The sequence below is a fragment of the Diceros bicornis genome, chromosome 22, assembly GCF_020826845.1.
Source record: "Diceros bicornis minor isolate mBicDic1 chromosome 22, mDicBic1.mat.cur, whole genome shotgun sequence".
Lineage (NCBI taxonomy): Eukaryota > Metazoa > Chordata > Mammalia > Perissodactyla > Rhinocerotidae > Diceros > Diceros bicornis.
Genome location: NC_080761.1, coordinates 25,003,443 through 25,019,756, shown reverse-complemented (window position 1 = coordinate 25,019,756; position 16,314 = coordinate 25,003,443). Strand labels below are relative to the sequence as shown.

The following is a 16,314-nucleotide window of genomic DNA, read 5'->3' as shown; positions in this document are numbered from 1 at the left end:
CCTGAGAGCTCCTGAGATGGTAATATCAATGATTTATTGCTTTCAGAGCCCAAGTAGTAGCATTTTTCTTTACAGCTAGTGTTTGTGTGTCTGAACAACATCAACGTTTATTTTACTTTTTATATTTTTTAAAGACATAACTTTTTTCTCTTTGGGGGAAAAAGCTAGTTTAATATGTGAAGCATATATATAAAATTTGGAAATAAGGGACATTGCAATGCTTTTTTATAAACGAGTATTCTTTCAATATCTATCACTCGCTAGCTTCCCATTCCTGAAATCTGTCGTTTGCTAAGTCATCTCTGCTCTTTGCTATAATCTGATTTGGCACATTTTGCTACTTCTGACAAGGAAAAAGCAAATGAATAGAATGTGGTTGTTTATCTCCGCAGGGACCTTGGATGCACCAACAACTGCAGTGTGAATCTGCAAGTTGACAATGACTCACTGAATATCCCAGGAGACTTTCCACGGAGGCTCCTTGCTTCTGCTGACAGCTGATATGATAGAAGGTGAACAGGAGGTGGTGATGTACTGTGAGCTTCGCAGGAAGCTTAATTTTCACTTCTTCATAGAAGTCAGGAGACCTGTTTCAAAAGCACATTATGCACAAATAACTTTTAGCAAGAATGATGACTTCCCTGACTATAAATTGTAACGCCACAGACACTTTGTTCCTCAGAATTGCCTGCTTGGTATTGTTTTTTGTTTTACATCATTCTGCTCCTAAGCTGGAAGTCCTTGAGACAAAGCTTATGTCACTGGATACACTTCACTTATATAAGACTGCTTATAGACTAAAGGCTTTGTTGGGGGGACAAAAAAATCTCTGCGCAATAGAAAAATTCAACAACTTAATTGGAAAAAGAGGATGAGGTTCGGAGTCCTGCTGTGACCTCGTTTTCTATCTCTACCCCAAGAACGGGAACACACACATGGCTGGCACTCATCAAAGGATTTTAGAGAAAGGAATGATGCAGGAAGGAAAAGGAACCCAATTTTACTGAATTATTAAGGGCTTCATGTACATTACTCATTTAATCCTCAACCCAACCCAGGAATATCGGTTCAGAGAAAAGACTTAAATAGACCAAGATTATCAGGCCAGGATCAAACCCAAGCCCATCTGACCCTGTACAGATTTCCCTCCCCTACCTGTGAAATGTGAGTAACAGTTTAGACATTATTCTGTGACTCGATTTACCCACATAATAATGAGTGTTCCATTTCTCCTTTGGTCAACTTAAATTTTCCTAAAGCAGGTAGTCGTGCAGGTATGGAGTGACGTATAAAAGACAAGGAGACTGAAAAAGGAGAGCCTGATTTTGTTTCTAGCTCCTATTTCTTTATTTAACACCATAAAACCTCTCTGTATCGTACTACAATAGAAGGCTCCAGAAAATTCAAAACAATATTAGGTTCTTGAGGATATGTTCTTCTCACAGTCTTAGTTAATGGCAAAAATTGTGCATCTCCAACACAGTCTCACAGAACTGGCATGGATTTCCTCTGTCCCTTAGTCCTTGAATTATAAAAACTGTTGGGAGGAATCAGCTAGGTGATTCAGAAAAGCCAGGAGATAGTGAAACAATCTTGGCATATGTTTAGAACTCTGAAATATACTTACTTATTATGGTATGTAACGGCTGTGTATACTTCCTGCAGAAATTCAGGCCCATTGGATTTTCCAAAGATGACCTGTTCACCGATATACAAAGGACCAAATTAACAGTGATATTTGGGTATATTAAATCAACTATCATCAGCCCAATAGGATGGTCTGGTCTCATAGAGCTGTGTTTTGTAAATTATGAGTGCTGAGTTCTACAACTGGCCCAACCACAGGGATGCAGAAGAACTGCCTATGAAGGGTAAATTGAGATCCCAACGGTCACTATATAAGTGACCAAGGGTCACAGGTTTGTGAGATTGGAAAACCAGTGCTTTCTCCCCTCTGCCTCACTGTCTAGAGGTCTATACTGCTGGCCAAAGACACAGAGTTTTGTCCTCAGTGAGAGATCCCTGATCCAGGCTCTTTTCCCTCCTAAGACATGGGCCTGGTCACTTGGGTGATCAGGACCTTCACTGGCCTATCCATATGTTTGTGCTATTTACAAAAGGACCCCTCCTCAGGCCTGATTCGGTCCTAAAGGTACATGGTTTCACAAGTGCACTAACCTTCGGGCAAAGAAAAAAAGAGCCCTTTCCTCTAGACGCAGTAATGCCCATGCCAGGTCCCAGGGCTTGGTGAGTGGAGAACAGGCTGGAGTGTGGCCTCCTGGCTGGGTACCTTGGCTATATTCAGGATCTGCACAGCTGTACCTGGCAGCCCTGCTGGACTTGCCAGGGGCCAGAGCACTGAGAACCAGGAGAGTCCTCCTCTAGGATTTCTTTCCCACCACCATTACAAGAGGATACCTTTGCACTAGGAAGGTAGGTGGAAAATTAGGAGGATGATTAAGAAAAAAAAAAGTAGATATTTGAAGAATGGAAGCACTGGAAAAAAATGACTTCAGTAGAAAAGTATATTAACTGAATTCTATGACTTATGGAAAATAGTGATACATAACCACCCATCTTATTCAGTAGCAGGTGGTTAAAAAGATACAAATTCTGGCATTTTGGGTTCCTTAGAGAACACTGCATTATGTATTTATTATTTGATTTATATTCGGCCTCAGGATGAAGAGCCACTCCTAAAATGTGTTGAGATGGCGTGTGTTTATTATTACCAGGCGGTACTTGATATTTATCTAGATGTGGACTGGGGCTGGTGAAGATGTGTACTCAGTACACATCTGGAAGTACAGTAAACATGGCTGACACATGGGGCCCGTCTCTCTCCTTCTGCTGTTCGGGTGGTGTGGGAAGACTTTATGATATTTTTCAGTCCTCTAAAATGATCTACATTTCCAAATTTCACAGCTCACCACGGAATACATTAGGAAAGAGATGTTCAGTTTAGTCTGACCCTGTTTCCCCATCAGTATCCTGGGACCAATATCGAACCAGTAGCCAAGGCCTTTGCACATGCTGAGAAGCATCGGTCTGAATAGACGTATTCTGTACACGGATGAGCCTGGATTTTGTCTGTGCGAATTGACAAGGGACGTTCAGCACCCTGGTTTGAGGCAAACGTTTATTTCCGTCTTTACCGGCATAGCATTGCTAGCGTCCTCTCCACACATGAATTGGATCTTTATCGTAATGTTCCGGGCAGACGCTAGTTTGTTAGCAAAGTTCAGCCTCTGTGGGTAGACATAGAGAAGGTTTCTGGAAAAGAGAAGAAGAAGAACCAATAAATAAGGTCTAGAGTTTATTTTAACCAAGCTCTTCAGTGAATGCTGAAACCCTATAAGTGTTTCCCAAACTTCTTATCATGGCCCCTACATGATCTGGCCCATGGCAATTTCTCTGATTTTACCACTCATCACTTTCCCACATTGGCCTTTTTTCAAGGCCTAGAACATTCTAAACTTGTTCTTACCTCAGGGCTTTTGTACCTGCTGTTCCCCCTGTGTGGAAGAGCTTCTCCCAGTTCTGAAAATGACTGGTTCCTTCTCATCTCTTGGGTTTCAGCTCAGATGTCATATCCTCAAAGAGGTCTTTCCTACCATCTTACTGAATTGATCCTCTCCATTCACACACACCCCCTCTCTCTTATAATCGTACGATTATCATATATACATACGATTATGAAAGTAATATATGATTATGAAAACATGTATCCATTTTTTTCAATCTTGAATACTTGAAAAGTACAGAAAAGAATAAAACAGCAACTACTTGATATCCCACTGCACTGAGGAAAAGCACTGTTAAGACTAGCATATTTCCTTCTAGTCTTTTTTCCCTCTATACATTAAACATTTTTATCATACTGTATATACAAAGCTTCATCTTGTTTTTGTGTCATATAATGTTCAATCATGACCATTTTCCCAATGTGACTAAATATTCTTCATAAACACGATTTCAATGGCTGCACAATGTTCCATATCATGAATGTGCCATAATTTACACTAGTTTCCAAAAACAAGCATTTAGGTTATTTCCTGTTTTTCGGTTATAAAGCTACGATGAACACTTTGTATATCTTGCCCCTCTGCATTGCAGGATACTTTTGGAAGAATCTCTTCAGGTTCTGTATAGTTCAGTTTCTTTGTCTTTGAATTAATTTAAAAGACACCAATCAACCCCTCTTTATGCAGGGCTTGGAGAAATTATGAGCCAGAGTTTGTAAAAAGGCTTTGAAGTAGCTGGATGGAAGGGGCTGAGTAAATCACAGCAGGAGAAGCCCTGCCAGACTGGACAGGCAAGTTTGCTGCCACCACTCTCCTCTCCTACGTCCCAGGACAGGGGCCCCGCCTACCTGTCCCCTGCCCCAACCCCCCAGCACTGGTCAACCGTTTTGCACACTGCTTCCACAGGGGTTGCTGAGCCTTACGTTCAAACATCATCACAGTGGGCATTCAATGTCCTGCCCGTACTGAATGCACTTTCCAAAGAGTCCAAAGCCGGAAGGAAACTTCTAGAGAATTGAGTCCAACATCCCTTTGTGCAGGCCAGGAAACTGACTCCCAGGGAGGTTAAATGGCTTTGCCTAAAAAATTTTTTAAGAAGATGCTTTTCCCAAGTATCATCATATTACTTATTGGGAAGAATGCTAAGTGACATGTTTTGTTAAATCTGCAAGCTTTTAAAGAAATGATTATAAGAAAATAATAATGTTTTCTCTTGGGAGGGAAGATCTGCCTGCCTGGTCAGTAATCCCTAGAGCCTAAGCCAGATAAGAGTAATTATTAACAAACTGACAGACAGGCTCATATGTTTTATATGTGATAAATTAAGTGCCTCATTTTAGCTAGAGAAAACCCAAAGAATTATGTTATTTAATGTTTTTTGAGAAGACAGCCTGTAACCAAATTAGGAATCACTTGTTATGGCAAAGTTATTTTGAAAGCTGCTTTAGTAACTACAGAGCCAGTGTGTGTGCAAGGCGTTTAGTATAATCTCATTTTTCCCCAAATGTGGACAAAAACGGTTTTCTTCAGTCATAAGCATCACAACATAGAACAGGACATTTGGTATTCATCAATAATTTGCTTCCTGGAGCCACTTCAGACGGCTTGTCTTGATTACAAACTGTTTTGGAAACTCCAAATTCTTTCCACTGATTCAGAAACAACCCCTCCACTTATTATTAAACTGCTGTAATGGAGCAGCTTTAGGAAGTTAGAGGTTAACTTGTGGAATTTGATCATTCTGAGATCAGATTGTTGACCAAATTCTTTCTGCTCTTTACCATCCTGAGATCATCTTCTCTTTCATTTGCTGAAAACAGGGTAACCCAAGGGACCTTGAAATCTTTCAAAGCCACAATGCAAAAAACATCAGTTTGGCTTCTCCTTGTTTTAGCCTATTCTTTATCCAGTGCAAGGAAACAGAGAGAAAAACCTGCTCTTGTCACTTATTCCCAAGACGACATCAGTGTCCTCTCCCAGGGGCTTCTCCAGCTGGGAGCGGAGCTCAAGGGGCAAGTGAACTACAGCAAAAAGAACATTGGCTCCCTGTTTAAACAAATGGACACTTTGAACACCTCTTTATCTGAGCTTCTAACACAAGTCAGCCAACAGGAGAGAAAGAGAGAGGGCCTTGAGAGGAGAGCTGAGCAGCTCGACAAGAAGAACGAAGGCCTCCGTCAGTTGGTTGCTGAGATTCAGCATCGGCTGGTTGCAGAAATGAGATACAGGGAGGAACTGAATGAGAAGCTAAAACTTCTGGAGCAGAAGATGGAGGATGCTGCATTCTTCAAGGCAGGCGGGCTTTCTCTGACAAAGGTGGTGGATGACATCATGGTGGGTAAATCACTATTGATAATTTGAGTTGACCATGATTTTAACAGATTGGAAAATAGGCAACAAGGGTAAGATTCATGAAGTTGGGGTTATTTCTCCTGGTTAAGAAGAGTGGTGGTGCACATTAACTCTTTGTGATGCAAATACTTATGTATCTTCCATTGCTGTTAATGGCAACCTAAACTAAGTTTTGAAGAAAAATATACTTGCGTCACTAACTCCCATAGGAGTGCTCTAACTCCTGCCAAGGAGTACATGGAGGACCACTCGGTCATGTCATAAAGCCAGAAACCTAGCCTTCTCTACTCTGAGAATATTACAGGGCCTTGGAAATCCCAAAGAGAGCCAACAGATTAACTGCAGTTGTTCAAGGTCAAACAACCCTTGATGCTACGTATCTCTGAAAGTGAGACTGAAGTGAGTTAAATCGCTTATACTTGTTGCATAACGTTGAGCCAAAATTCAGAATATAAAATGTTATGTATGAGAGGCTGTAAGGACTCAAAAATCGAATATGCATGGAGGGTAAGGGCTAAAAGATAATGTGGTGAAATGAAAAAAGTAATTTGATTTTGAATTGAAATTGGTGTCAATTTTGGTTTTCTTTCTGTTATGTTAGTATAGAACCTGTAACAAAGTAATAATTTCAAACACATGATTTAAAAAAAACGAAAAGAGGAGATAAAAAAGAAAAAAATTGCTGACTTCATGGCCTGGGTTATCTCTACTGTCTTTTGAATATCAGTAATGCCTGTAATTTAGCTGCTTTTATACCACGAAGATGGGCTTGTATGGAGAGCTGTGGTTAGTGGCTCTCATCAGATAAGATAATGGATGGAAACATTCTTCAAAAAACTACAAAATGCTGTACCAATGTAAGGTGGGCAAGTCATTTTCCTCACCTGTAATAAAAAGGTTGGGAGTTAAGTCTCAAATGCAATGATACTCAAGAAGTGCTTTGTAAACGCAAATTATGATACAAATGAAGATCATCTTCCTATTAGGATTGTGTAAAACAGATGGACTTTAAAATGCAACTCTAAACACTCTGCAGGACTGTGAGATCTTAATATAGGTTATTTAGGGAATCAATCATATATGTTAATCGATAATATATGTTACTTAGGGAATTTCTCTCTCTGTCTCTCTCGGTGGCTTGCCCTCTTTCTCTCTCTCTCTCTGTGTCTTTAATCTGTGTGTGTCTCCCTCTGCCTCTCTTTCAGTCTCCCTCAGTCTCTCTCTCTCTTTCTCTGTGTCTCACTGATACACCCTCTCCCATCTCTCTCTCTAGCGCAGCCTCTCAAAAAATGGCAAAATGCTCTTTTTGAGGACACACTCCTCCAGTTCCATCTTGTCACTGAAATCCATTTCCTTACAAGTTGGCAAGTGTTTGATGATCTCCTACCCTGAGCTGGGACTGCATCGTGGGCAGGGCCATGTTTCTCTCAGAATGAGAAGCACAGAGCCTAAGATCCATGAACATCTTAGGATTCCACAAAAATGTCTGAGACCACCCCTCCAAATTATTAGCTCTGAAATATGGAAAGTAAAACCTCAAAACCAAAATTAATGAATTTTAAATGCAATGCTTACCAAATGCAACATTGTGTCAATTAGTCAATGGCAACTCCACTGAGTTTAACCTACGGGCAAAAAAATTTTCCCCTACTTTGCAGACTCTTGTAAAATTATATCTAAAGTATACATAACAAATGAGGAAGTGGGTGCATCTTAATCTGTTTTAAATGACATGTGTTCAGGTGTTTTGGGCTGGGGGAGGTCTTAAAAGGATCTTGGATATAGAGATGTGGGCAAGGGGGGGATAAAATAACAGAAATTGGTTTTTCCATTTTGTTAGTTTTCTTACAGCTTGAGACACAAGTGTTGGTTTAACGGAAGACCACCAGCGATACACACTGGGTTGAAGTAGATGGGCTGCCTCTCCTGATGCACCACTACTGAAACAGCTTTCTATATAAAAAGCTTGCCAGGTTTTTAAATAAACACTCTCAACCTACTTTGGCAATTTCAAAGTAATTTCTTTTCCTTTCCCTGCATTTTAAAACTCTCCCTCTCCAGCCCTTTCTGCAAAGACAGAGCCAAAGAATTGATGAACTATTTGCTGAAGTGGAAACGCAGCAAAACCAACTGCATGAACGAGACGCCCTCATTCAAAAACTCCAGGAAAAGGTTGGTGGCTCTTACCCCGTTTAGTAATTTGTTGGCAACAGACTTTGATTCCAACAGAATGAAATTCTAATGCCTAGTAATATCAGCAATATCTTATAGTTATCCAGGGTCTTTTACTCAAGCGCCCCAAAGAAAATTGCAAGTCTAGATACATTATTTTAAGGTACTTATGCAAGGTGAGCAGCTGAGGAGGTAGTTTTATTTATCATTTACATTTCACTTCCAGGAAAATTTATTTTAATTGTAACAATAAAATAGCTAACCGTATTTAATTCTTACTATGTGCAGGCACTATTATAAGCACTTATGACAGGTACTACCACTAGCCTCATTGGGCAGATGATATAACTGAGGCACAGAGAGGCTGCATAACTTGCACAAGGTAACACAGCAAATGCACAGTGGAATTCAGATCTGGGTGCTATCAAGCTAGACCCAGTGCCCATAACCCCTGCTACTACTTTTTTTTTTTTCTTTTTTTAATTTTTTGTGAGGAAGATCAGTCCTGAGCTAACATCCATGCTAATCCTCCTCTTTTTTTTGCTGAGGAAGACCCGTTCTGAGCTAACATCTATTGCCAATCCTCCTCCTTTTTTTTTTTCCCCAAAGCCCCAGTAGATAGTTGTATGTCATAGTTGCACATCCTTCTAGTTGCTGTATGTGGGACGCAGCCTCAGCATGGCCGGAGAAGCGGTGCATCGGTGCACGCCCGGGATCCAAACCCGGGCTGCCAGTAGCGGAGCGCGCGCACTTAACCGCTAAGCCGTGGGGCCGGCCCAACCCCAGCTACTTCTAAGAACAACAGTGAACCATCTCTTTGGTCAACAATCAGATTTACTAGAACTCTATTATAATGTGGTCTTTTATTACATTATTTACAAGGGCTAACGCAGGTTCCCCTAAACAAACTATAAGATTTTTTAAAAAGGTTTGAAATAACATAGTTAACTTAGAAGATGAGAGTGAGTACAGTCCCTCAGTGTTAAATAGAGGTTTTGATGTTTTAAATACACCAAGAACAAATTAAAGTTAGAAATCTCGGAGCTCAATATTTGATGCATTCTGGAATTACCTAGGAAACCTGCAAACCTAATGTGGCTATATATTTTAAGTGGGAGCATGTTTTGTAAATACTTGCTTATGAGTGAGCTAAGACTTTGCTACTCAGAGGAGCAGGCAGCCCAGGGAGGAGCAGCATCAGCATCACCTGGGAGCCAGTTAGGATGTACTATAGATCTGCTGAATTAGAGCCTGCCTTTTGACAACACCCAGGTGATTCAAACGCACTTTCAAGTTTGAGAAGCACTGACCCAAGAGAAATGGTTTGTTTTTAATTTGGCAGACATATGAATCCTGTAGTTCATTGTGATTCCCTTTTTTGCTTGGCTGCTAGGAAGCTCAAAGTCAACTTTGCAGGTGATTTTTTAAGGAACTGTCAAGACCTTAAGATATATTCTGCATATTAACCTGACCCAGCTTTAGATTGATTTCCCTCTCCTCATTTAACTTGCACTCAGAAATTTTATAGTTTGCTATACAATCTCTATAAGCTGCCTCAGATACTTTTTAGAACAGGAAGGTTTATAAATAAATGCATCAAAATAAAACATTTGCCAAGTCCTGTCTTGTCATTATAGGGTCTCATGCCATGATTTGTGTTTATTCTTGTCTCTAATACTTTAGGTTCGATCAAAGCGCAAACTCACCAAGGAATCAGTGAAAAATCGAAATGTAAAGAAAAACTCTGATGTGTAAGGTGAAGAGAAGATTCCATTATCAGAAATCAGAGCAAGAAAAACGGAGCATGAAACCTGTTCTAGAGCACCAGAGTCCACCCCAAGCTGCCTGCCTGGGGACAAGGAGGCACTGGGGGTGTTGTTGCAAGTAGCTGCTTGCCCCGTAGTAACCTCTGGGCTCCGTGGGCTGGGCTGCAATGTTCTGTATAAATGCTGGTACTGCCCCCACAAAAAGAAATGCAGTTAAGAAGACAGAGACAAAATGCTACCAAATTGTTTAGAAACACTACAATAAATGACCCAATATTCTCTCTCTACAGTCTTGTTATGTTAAAAAAAAAAATGCAGTAAAAAACAGAAATCAAATGAGGGAGAGACAAAAACAAAACAAAATGACAGCAAACTCTAATATCTCTCATTACACCACTTTTAAAGATTTTTTTTTGGGAAAAAATCCACGCTTTCTCAATTGATGAACTACACTGTGAACATCAGATATGGTGTCTTTATATAGAACAACTGTTACTACTAGCAATAATTTTTCTTTGAACCTGAACCAACTAAATGCTCACAGCTTCTATACCTGCAGAGCACCTTTCCTATTACATCAATTCCCACCCCTTCTTTTTATGAGACAGATAAAAGTTCCTCTTAAATGTGAGCCTGGAAAACCAGCATTCCTCCTGTCATAAAATAAGGCAGGACCTCAGGCCTGGGCGAAGAGAACGCCACCTTTTAGCAACAAGGGAAAGCACTGCAGTCTCCTTAAACCCCTCCTACTTGTGTAAGAAAAGTCCAACTAATTTTCAGTAGCAAAAGACCCAAAGGGAAAGTTGGGATGTTTAGGATCTTAGGTCTTATCCGGATCAGATTCCTATTGAAAAGAATCTCAAATACACAAGCATTTGAAACGTGCTAGGGAAAAAATAAATCTCATTTCAACTTTGCTTGAAACTTTTCCTTTAACCATATTTTGTTGAACTAATTGAAATTTTACCAATTAAGATATCCATGTTACCAAATATTCTTTTGAAACACTGCTTAGCAGATTTAATGTATTAAGTGGTTTATATACCATTCGCTCCCACCTTAGTATGAATTAGTTTACTCAGTTCCTTGCCTTCTTACAAAGAGGTTGGATTTATGGACCGTAGGTGTGAGTGGAAAAAGGGGATAAAAAGAATGGGGTAATTATTAGCCATGAGGCACTGCTAGGGTGTCAGGGAGAGTGACAAAACAAGGGAAGGAGGGAAGGTACTCAAACCCAAATTTTTTCTAAAACTTTCTTAAACTTGACACTGACAAAATAGTCAAAAGGTTCACTGGATAACTGCAGCTCTTACAACTCCCAGCTACTCCCATGGAACCCATGATGTGGTTTTAAGGTCCAAGCTATTTGAATACTCTTTGTGATGCCCATACAGGGCCGGCTCCGAGATTTGCTCCCAGTTGGTCTATCAGACCCCTATTTTCAGTGGGGTTTTTTATTGATGACTAGAAAATATTGAATAAGAATGTATTTTACTCTACATAGGCTGAGATGGGAACTCTTTTAGCAATATACACTTCAGACATGTGCAAACTCACCCTTCCATAGCTACGATTTCCATTCCACTCAGAGGACTTTACACAGACTTTATATACGCATAGATTCACAGATGCTTGGAAGGTGAGTGTGTGGTGGGGTCTTAGTGGGGAGACGGATGGGTAAGGTGCTGGGCAAGGGCAAAAATGACCCCATTCCTTAACAGGCACAGCTTAAGGTTTTTGTCCACTACCGAATCTAAGAAAACCTGAGAAATCTGCTTTAACCTGGATGAAAAAATAATTTCCACCCTACAGTGCAGGCTTGTTTCTTTGGAGCGTGGGTTAGTGAGGGGTAGACAGAGGGACTCTTCACCTTTGAGGGTGTGTCAAGGTAGTTTTTTTCCATTAGGGAGCGAGGCGCTGCAGATGTCCTAGAAACATAGCAGGTCGACAGGAAGACTCTCCGTAGCGAGGCCGGGCCTCAGCATCCACAGAGGTAATCCCCCCTCCTTCATGCACACTCCCATCTCCCCAAACTCCTTCAAATTCACACAACTGAAGCACCACAACTGTCTGTAGCTTGGTTAAGAACTGGGGTAGCAGCTTCTAAGATGGCTTCTAATGATCCCCATCTCCCGGCATTCTTGCCCTGTGTAATCCCCTCCCCGCGAGCGGGGGCTGGACCTAGTGACTTGTTTCTAACCAAAAGAATACAACAAAAGTGACAGGATGCCACTGGTGAGATTAGGTTACAAAAAGACTGGTTTCTATCTTGCTTTCTCTGTCTCTGTCTCTGTCTCTCCATCTCTTTCTCTCTCTCTCCCCCCTCTCTCGCTTGTTCCGAGGAAGCCAGCTGCCATGTTGTGAGCTGCCCTATGGCGAGACCAATGCAGCAGGAAATTCAAAGAGGCCTCTTGCCAACAGCTAGTGAGAAACTAAGCTCTTAGCCCAACCGTCCAAGAGGAAGTGAATTCTGTCGACGACCACACGAGTGAGCTTGGAAGTGACCCTCCCTCAGCTGACCCTGGGTGATCATAGTCTTGGCTGACATCCTGACTGCAGTCTTTTGAGACCCCTCAGTCAGAGGCACCCAGCTAAGCCACACCTAATAACCCACATAAACTGTGAGATAATAACCATTTTGGTTTAAGCTGCAAAGTTTTTGTTACACAGCAACAGATTACTAAAAGAAGTACACACATCTTAAAAAAGTATATGTCAGGTATTCACTGATATTTAAACATGATATTCCTTTAAAAAATGGCTTTACCTTGTAAAATTTCTTCCTCAACTGGATCTCAGGGTTATTCTCCTGGTCTAAGGAATATTATATAATGACTATGTATAGGAAAATAGTCTTAATATCAAAATAGCCTCTTTGGAGCCAATCCAATCTCCAACTATGTACAAAAACTTGAGAATTAGTAAAAACATCAATAAATAATTTTTCTTTGGTTTTAGTTCTATTAACTGAATTAATGTCTCTTCAAAAGGCTGTAACAGGTCAGATAAAAGATAAGAAGAATGCTAAAAAGTCCCTACCACAAACATCCTGCCTTCTCCCCTAAAACAACAAAAATTTAATGAAAGTTTTCCCAAGTAAAAATGAAACAAACATTTCAATACTACTTGGCTTTGTAAAAGACCTAAAATTCAAGTTTAAAGATATTAAATGCCAAGTTAATGCCAAATCTGGACTGGGCTGCATATTTTAAAAGAGCACCAGACAGAATTGTCATGTGGAGGACTAACATGAACCAACCTGCATGTTCTTTTAAGGGACGGAGGGAGCACATTTTTTCCAGGCTTTGCTAACAGTTTCCTATAACAAATCTGTCAGCTGACAAAAACATATACACATACCAGAAATTTCTCAATTTTTGCTGTTGCTGAAGCTGACCTTTTTTTTTTCTTTTGGTTTGGGGCAGAGTCTTTCTTAGTCCCCTGCCCCTTCAAAAACACGGCTAAGGAATAAATCAATACTATTCATTAAAATGCTTGCCTTATCATTCCTGATGGTTTTAATATCGTCAGAGCCTTGGTTCAGGTTAGAAAAGAAAGTGTTGGGGGAAACAGCAGGTCTGCTAGGAAATAAACTGTCCAGATGCCCCCAACCACCTCTATAAATATAGACCTGCTTTGGGTACTTGGTGAGAGAGAAGGCTTGTCTGGGTTTTGGAGGAGGGAGAACTTGCAAAGATCTGAAGGTGCCTGCAGGAGGAAGTTGCACGCACATCTTTCAGTAGATCAGTGCAGTTGTGAGAGGTTCTGGTGTCCCTTAGGAGACTGGGGTCACACTCCGCTGCTGGCGGCCCGGGTTCGGATCCCGGGAGCGCACCGACGCACCGCTTCTCCAGCCATGCTGAGGCCGCGTCCCACGTACAGCAACTAGAAGGATGTGCAGCTATGACATACAACTATGTACTGGGACTTTGGGGGAAAACATAAATAAGTAAAATAAAAATTATAAAAAAAAAAAAAAAAGCAGAGTTCCTGGCATATGGTTGGGGCTTAAACATATTGGTTAGGCGAATGCATCAACATTATTCATAGGGCGACAAGTATTGCCAGGTGTGCAAGGTTTTCAAAGGAAAGGTATCCTGCTCCATGACAGAGGGTGAGGAAGGAGGAGAGGGGAAGCGATCTCGCTCCCCACACTCACACCAGTGTGACATGTCCACTAGGCGCTGTGCCCACTCCCCAGACCACTCAGAGGGTTGAGAAACCGTCATTGCTACAGACTTCACTTCTCCTTGACCTAGAAACACAGAGTCAGCACTTTGTTGGCTGCTGGCCTGAGATACGGATTTTCATGCTAGAGTTTGGTTTGGTCTCAACTCAACTCTGGGAGAAGACACTAGAGATCACATAAAAGCAGCGTATCCCTCTCTGGGCTCTGGCGCCCCCCTTCCGCCAAGGGTGTCACGGTAGGGATCACGCTCAGTAATACAACGATTCTGTGCTCACACCATGTGCCATAGTTCCTCCAAAAACCGGTTTCCTCCAAGGAGCGGTAAGACCCTAAGTCCTGCTCCCCAGGGTCTCACCCAACGTGGAGATGGCCACCTTCAGAGCTGTGCGTCTGAAGCCACCCACCCACCCACCCAGGCCTGCCGTGGGGGTTATATTCAGCAACATCAAATATTACTCCTTCTGCTGCTGCTGTTTCTCCACTTCCTTCTCCAAACAGTCACACACCCAATACCCACCAAACAAGCACGTGAACTGCTGGGAGGTACTGACATGTCTGTAGCATCATTTATTGGGTAAACGCTAAATTTCTGGACAAATCCTGATTTGCATAAGGTTCTTTCCGCCTTTAGGGAAAGTTCTACATGGGTGTTAGAAACACTGGGTTCAGTACAAAAATGGAGGGTTTGCAGGACACTGGCTGCTGCTAGAGAGCTGGCCAGGGAACTGCTGTCATAACATCTTTAACCAGAAAGCACTGCCACCATCCTTCCCGATGAGTCAACAGACCCTAGGCATAAAGATGAAAACATTCTACCCTTCACGAGTTCCCCTTCTAGTCCACTTTATCATTTCCATTCAGTGAACGTTGCTCTGCCTACTGAGTAGATCCTATAAACTAACAGAGTCAGCTGCATCTGCATAGAATGTAACTTGTCAAATGGAGCCCAGCCTGAATTCCAGGACCAGGGAAAGAAGACAGTGAAGAAAGACGATAATATGATTATCAAAAAATATTACATGATTTACCAATGGGCAGTTCCCATGACAGCTTTCTGGTGTTCGAAAGAACTGTAGATAATCTAGCCTTGGAGATGGGTGGGTGAGAAAGGCGCCCCCTACAGGTGCACTAGGGAAATAGCAAGGCCTCTTTTCCAGAGGAGATTGATGTTGAAGCTGGTTAGGGAACTGTCTGCCCTCCTGACCTGCACAAGACCAGGGCTAAACTCTCAAAACAAGACTATAGAAAGACTGATTTCTCCAGGGCCAACCTAAGCCCCAATGATAAGATCATGTCAAAACCTTCTCACTAGAGTAATGTCTTCCCCTACGTAGAGTTTAATCTCAGGCACAGATAGACCATACAAGGCAAATTGGAGTAGCCAATCAGGACCTTGCAGAGGAGATAATCAGCATTATCAGGATACTAGAGAAATCAGGGGTGTGACTGGCGCCCCTGGTGGCCACATGGCGCCACCAAACCCCTACCAGGGCAAAACACCAGGAAACTCAGCAAAATCAAGGGGCTTCATCACCTTCCACATGCCAAGACCAAAGAGAATTTACTGAGTGAGCTCCACCATGTACAAAACAGTTTTAGGTGCCAAAGGGAGAAACAGTATGAGTCTCTACTACCTTCAAGGAGTTTACAATCAGGTCAGGGGGTCACAGCGTATACACAACATAAATAGCATTTAACACGTGTGTTGTGGAGCATTTCACATTTCACGAAGCACTTGCACGTGTAAAGTCTCTATCAATCTCCCCAAGTATCACAGGGTTATCCCATTTTACAGATGAAGAAACTGAGGCTCCACCTCCTGGCTCTGGTCCTGTGTCCTTTCCTTGGCACCAGAGCTGCTTCCCTTCAGGGTGAGTGGTCCCTTTCGGTAAAAACTCTTCCTCCATTTTACCCCATTAAGGTTGCTCTTTATGTTCAGTCTAAACAAAATTTCATCAGTTTCAAAATATTATAGGGAGAGGGGTGGAGAGCATAAGTGTTATCAATTTTCTTTTTCACTAAGTAAGGACAGATCACTAATTTGATGTTTGTTCTCTATAAAAGAGGAAGCAGCCATCAATCAGTTCCTTCACCCATGGGTTGGCTGGTAATCAAAGCGAGAGAAAACCTGCCCGAGGAGAAGGAATCATCTCCCTTCCCTTTCCCTCTCTCCAGTAAGAATAGCTCATTGATGTTACAAAAGAATTACAGTAGCATCGAAGCGTCCTGGATGGTGTGTACACTGGCAGCATTCAGCTCAACAGCTGTGAAGTAAAAAGTTTTGCCACCAGGAAATGTAAAGGCCAACGAC

General features: G+C 41.7%; 1 protein-coding gene across 3 annotated transcripts in view; it reads right to left on the bottom strand.

Moving 5' to 3' along the window:
* DOCK8 (dedicator of cytokinesis 8) overlaps window positions 1-16,314 on the bottom strand; it is a 203,806-nt gene that overhangs the window by 78,482 nt on the left and 109,010 nt on the right. For all 3 annotated transcript variants that reach the window (XM_058565710.1, XM_058565711.1, XM_058565712.1), the window contains 3 exons: window positions 3,156-3,273; window positions 1,628-1,698; window positions 449-587 (listed from right to left, as the gene is read on the bottom strand). In XM_058565710.1, the coding sequence (XP_058421693.1) occupies window positions 449-587; window positions 1,628-1,698; window positions 3,156-3,273 (328 nt within the window). The remainder of the gene's footprint in view (window positions 1-448; window positions 588-1,627; window positions 1,699-3,155; window positions 3,274-16,314) is intronic.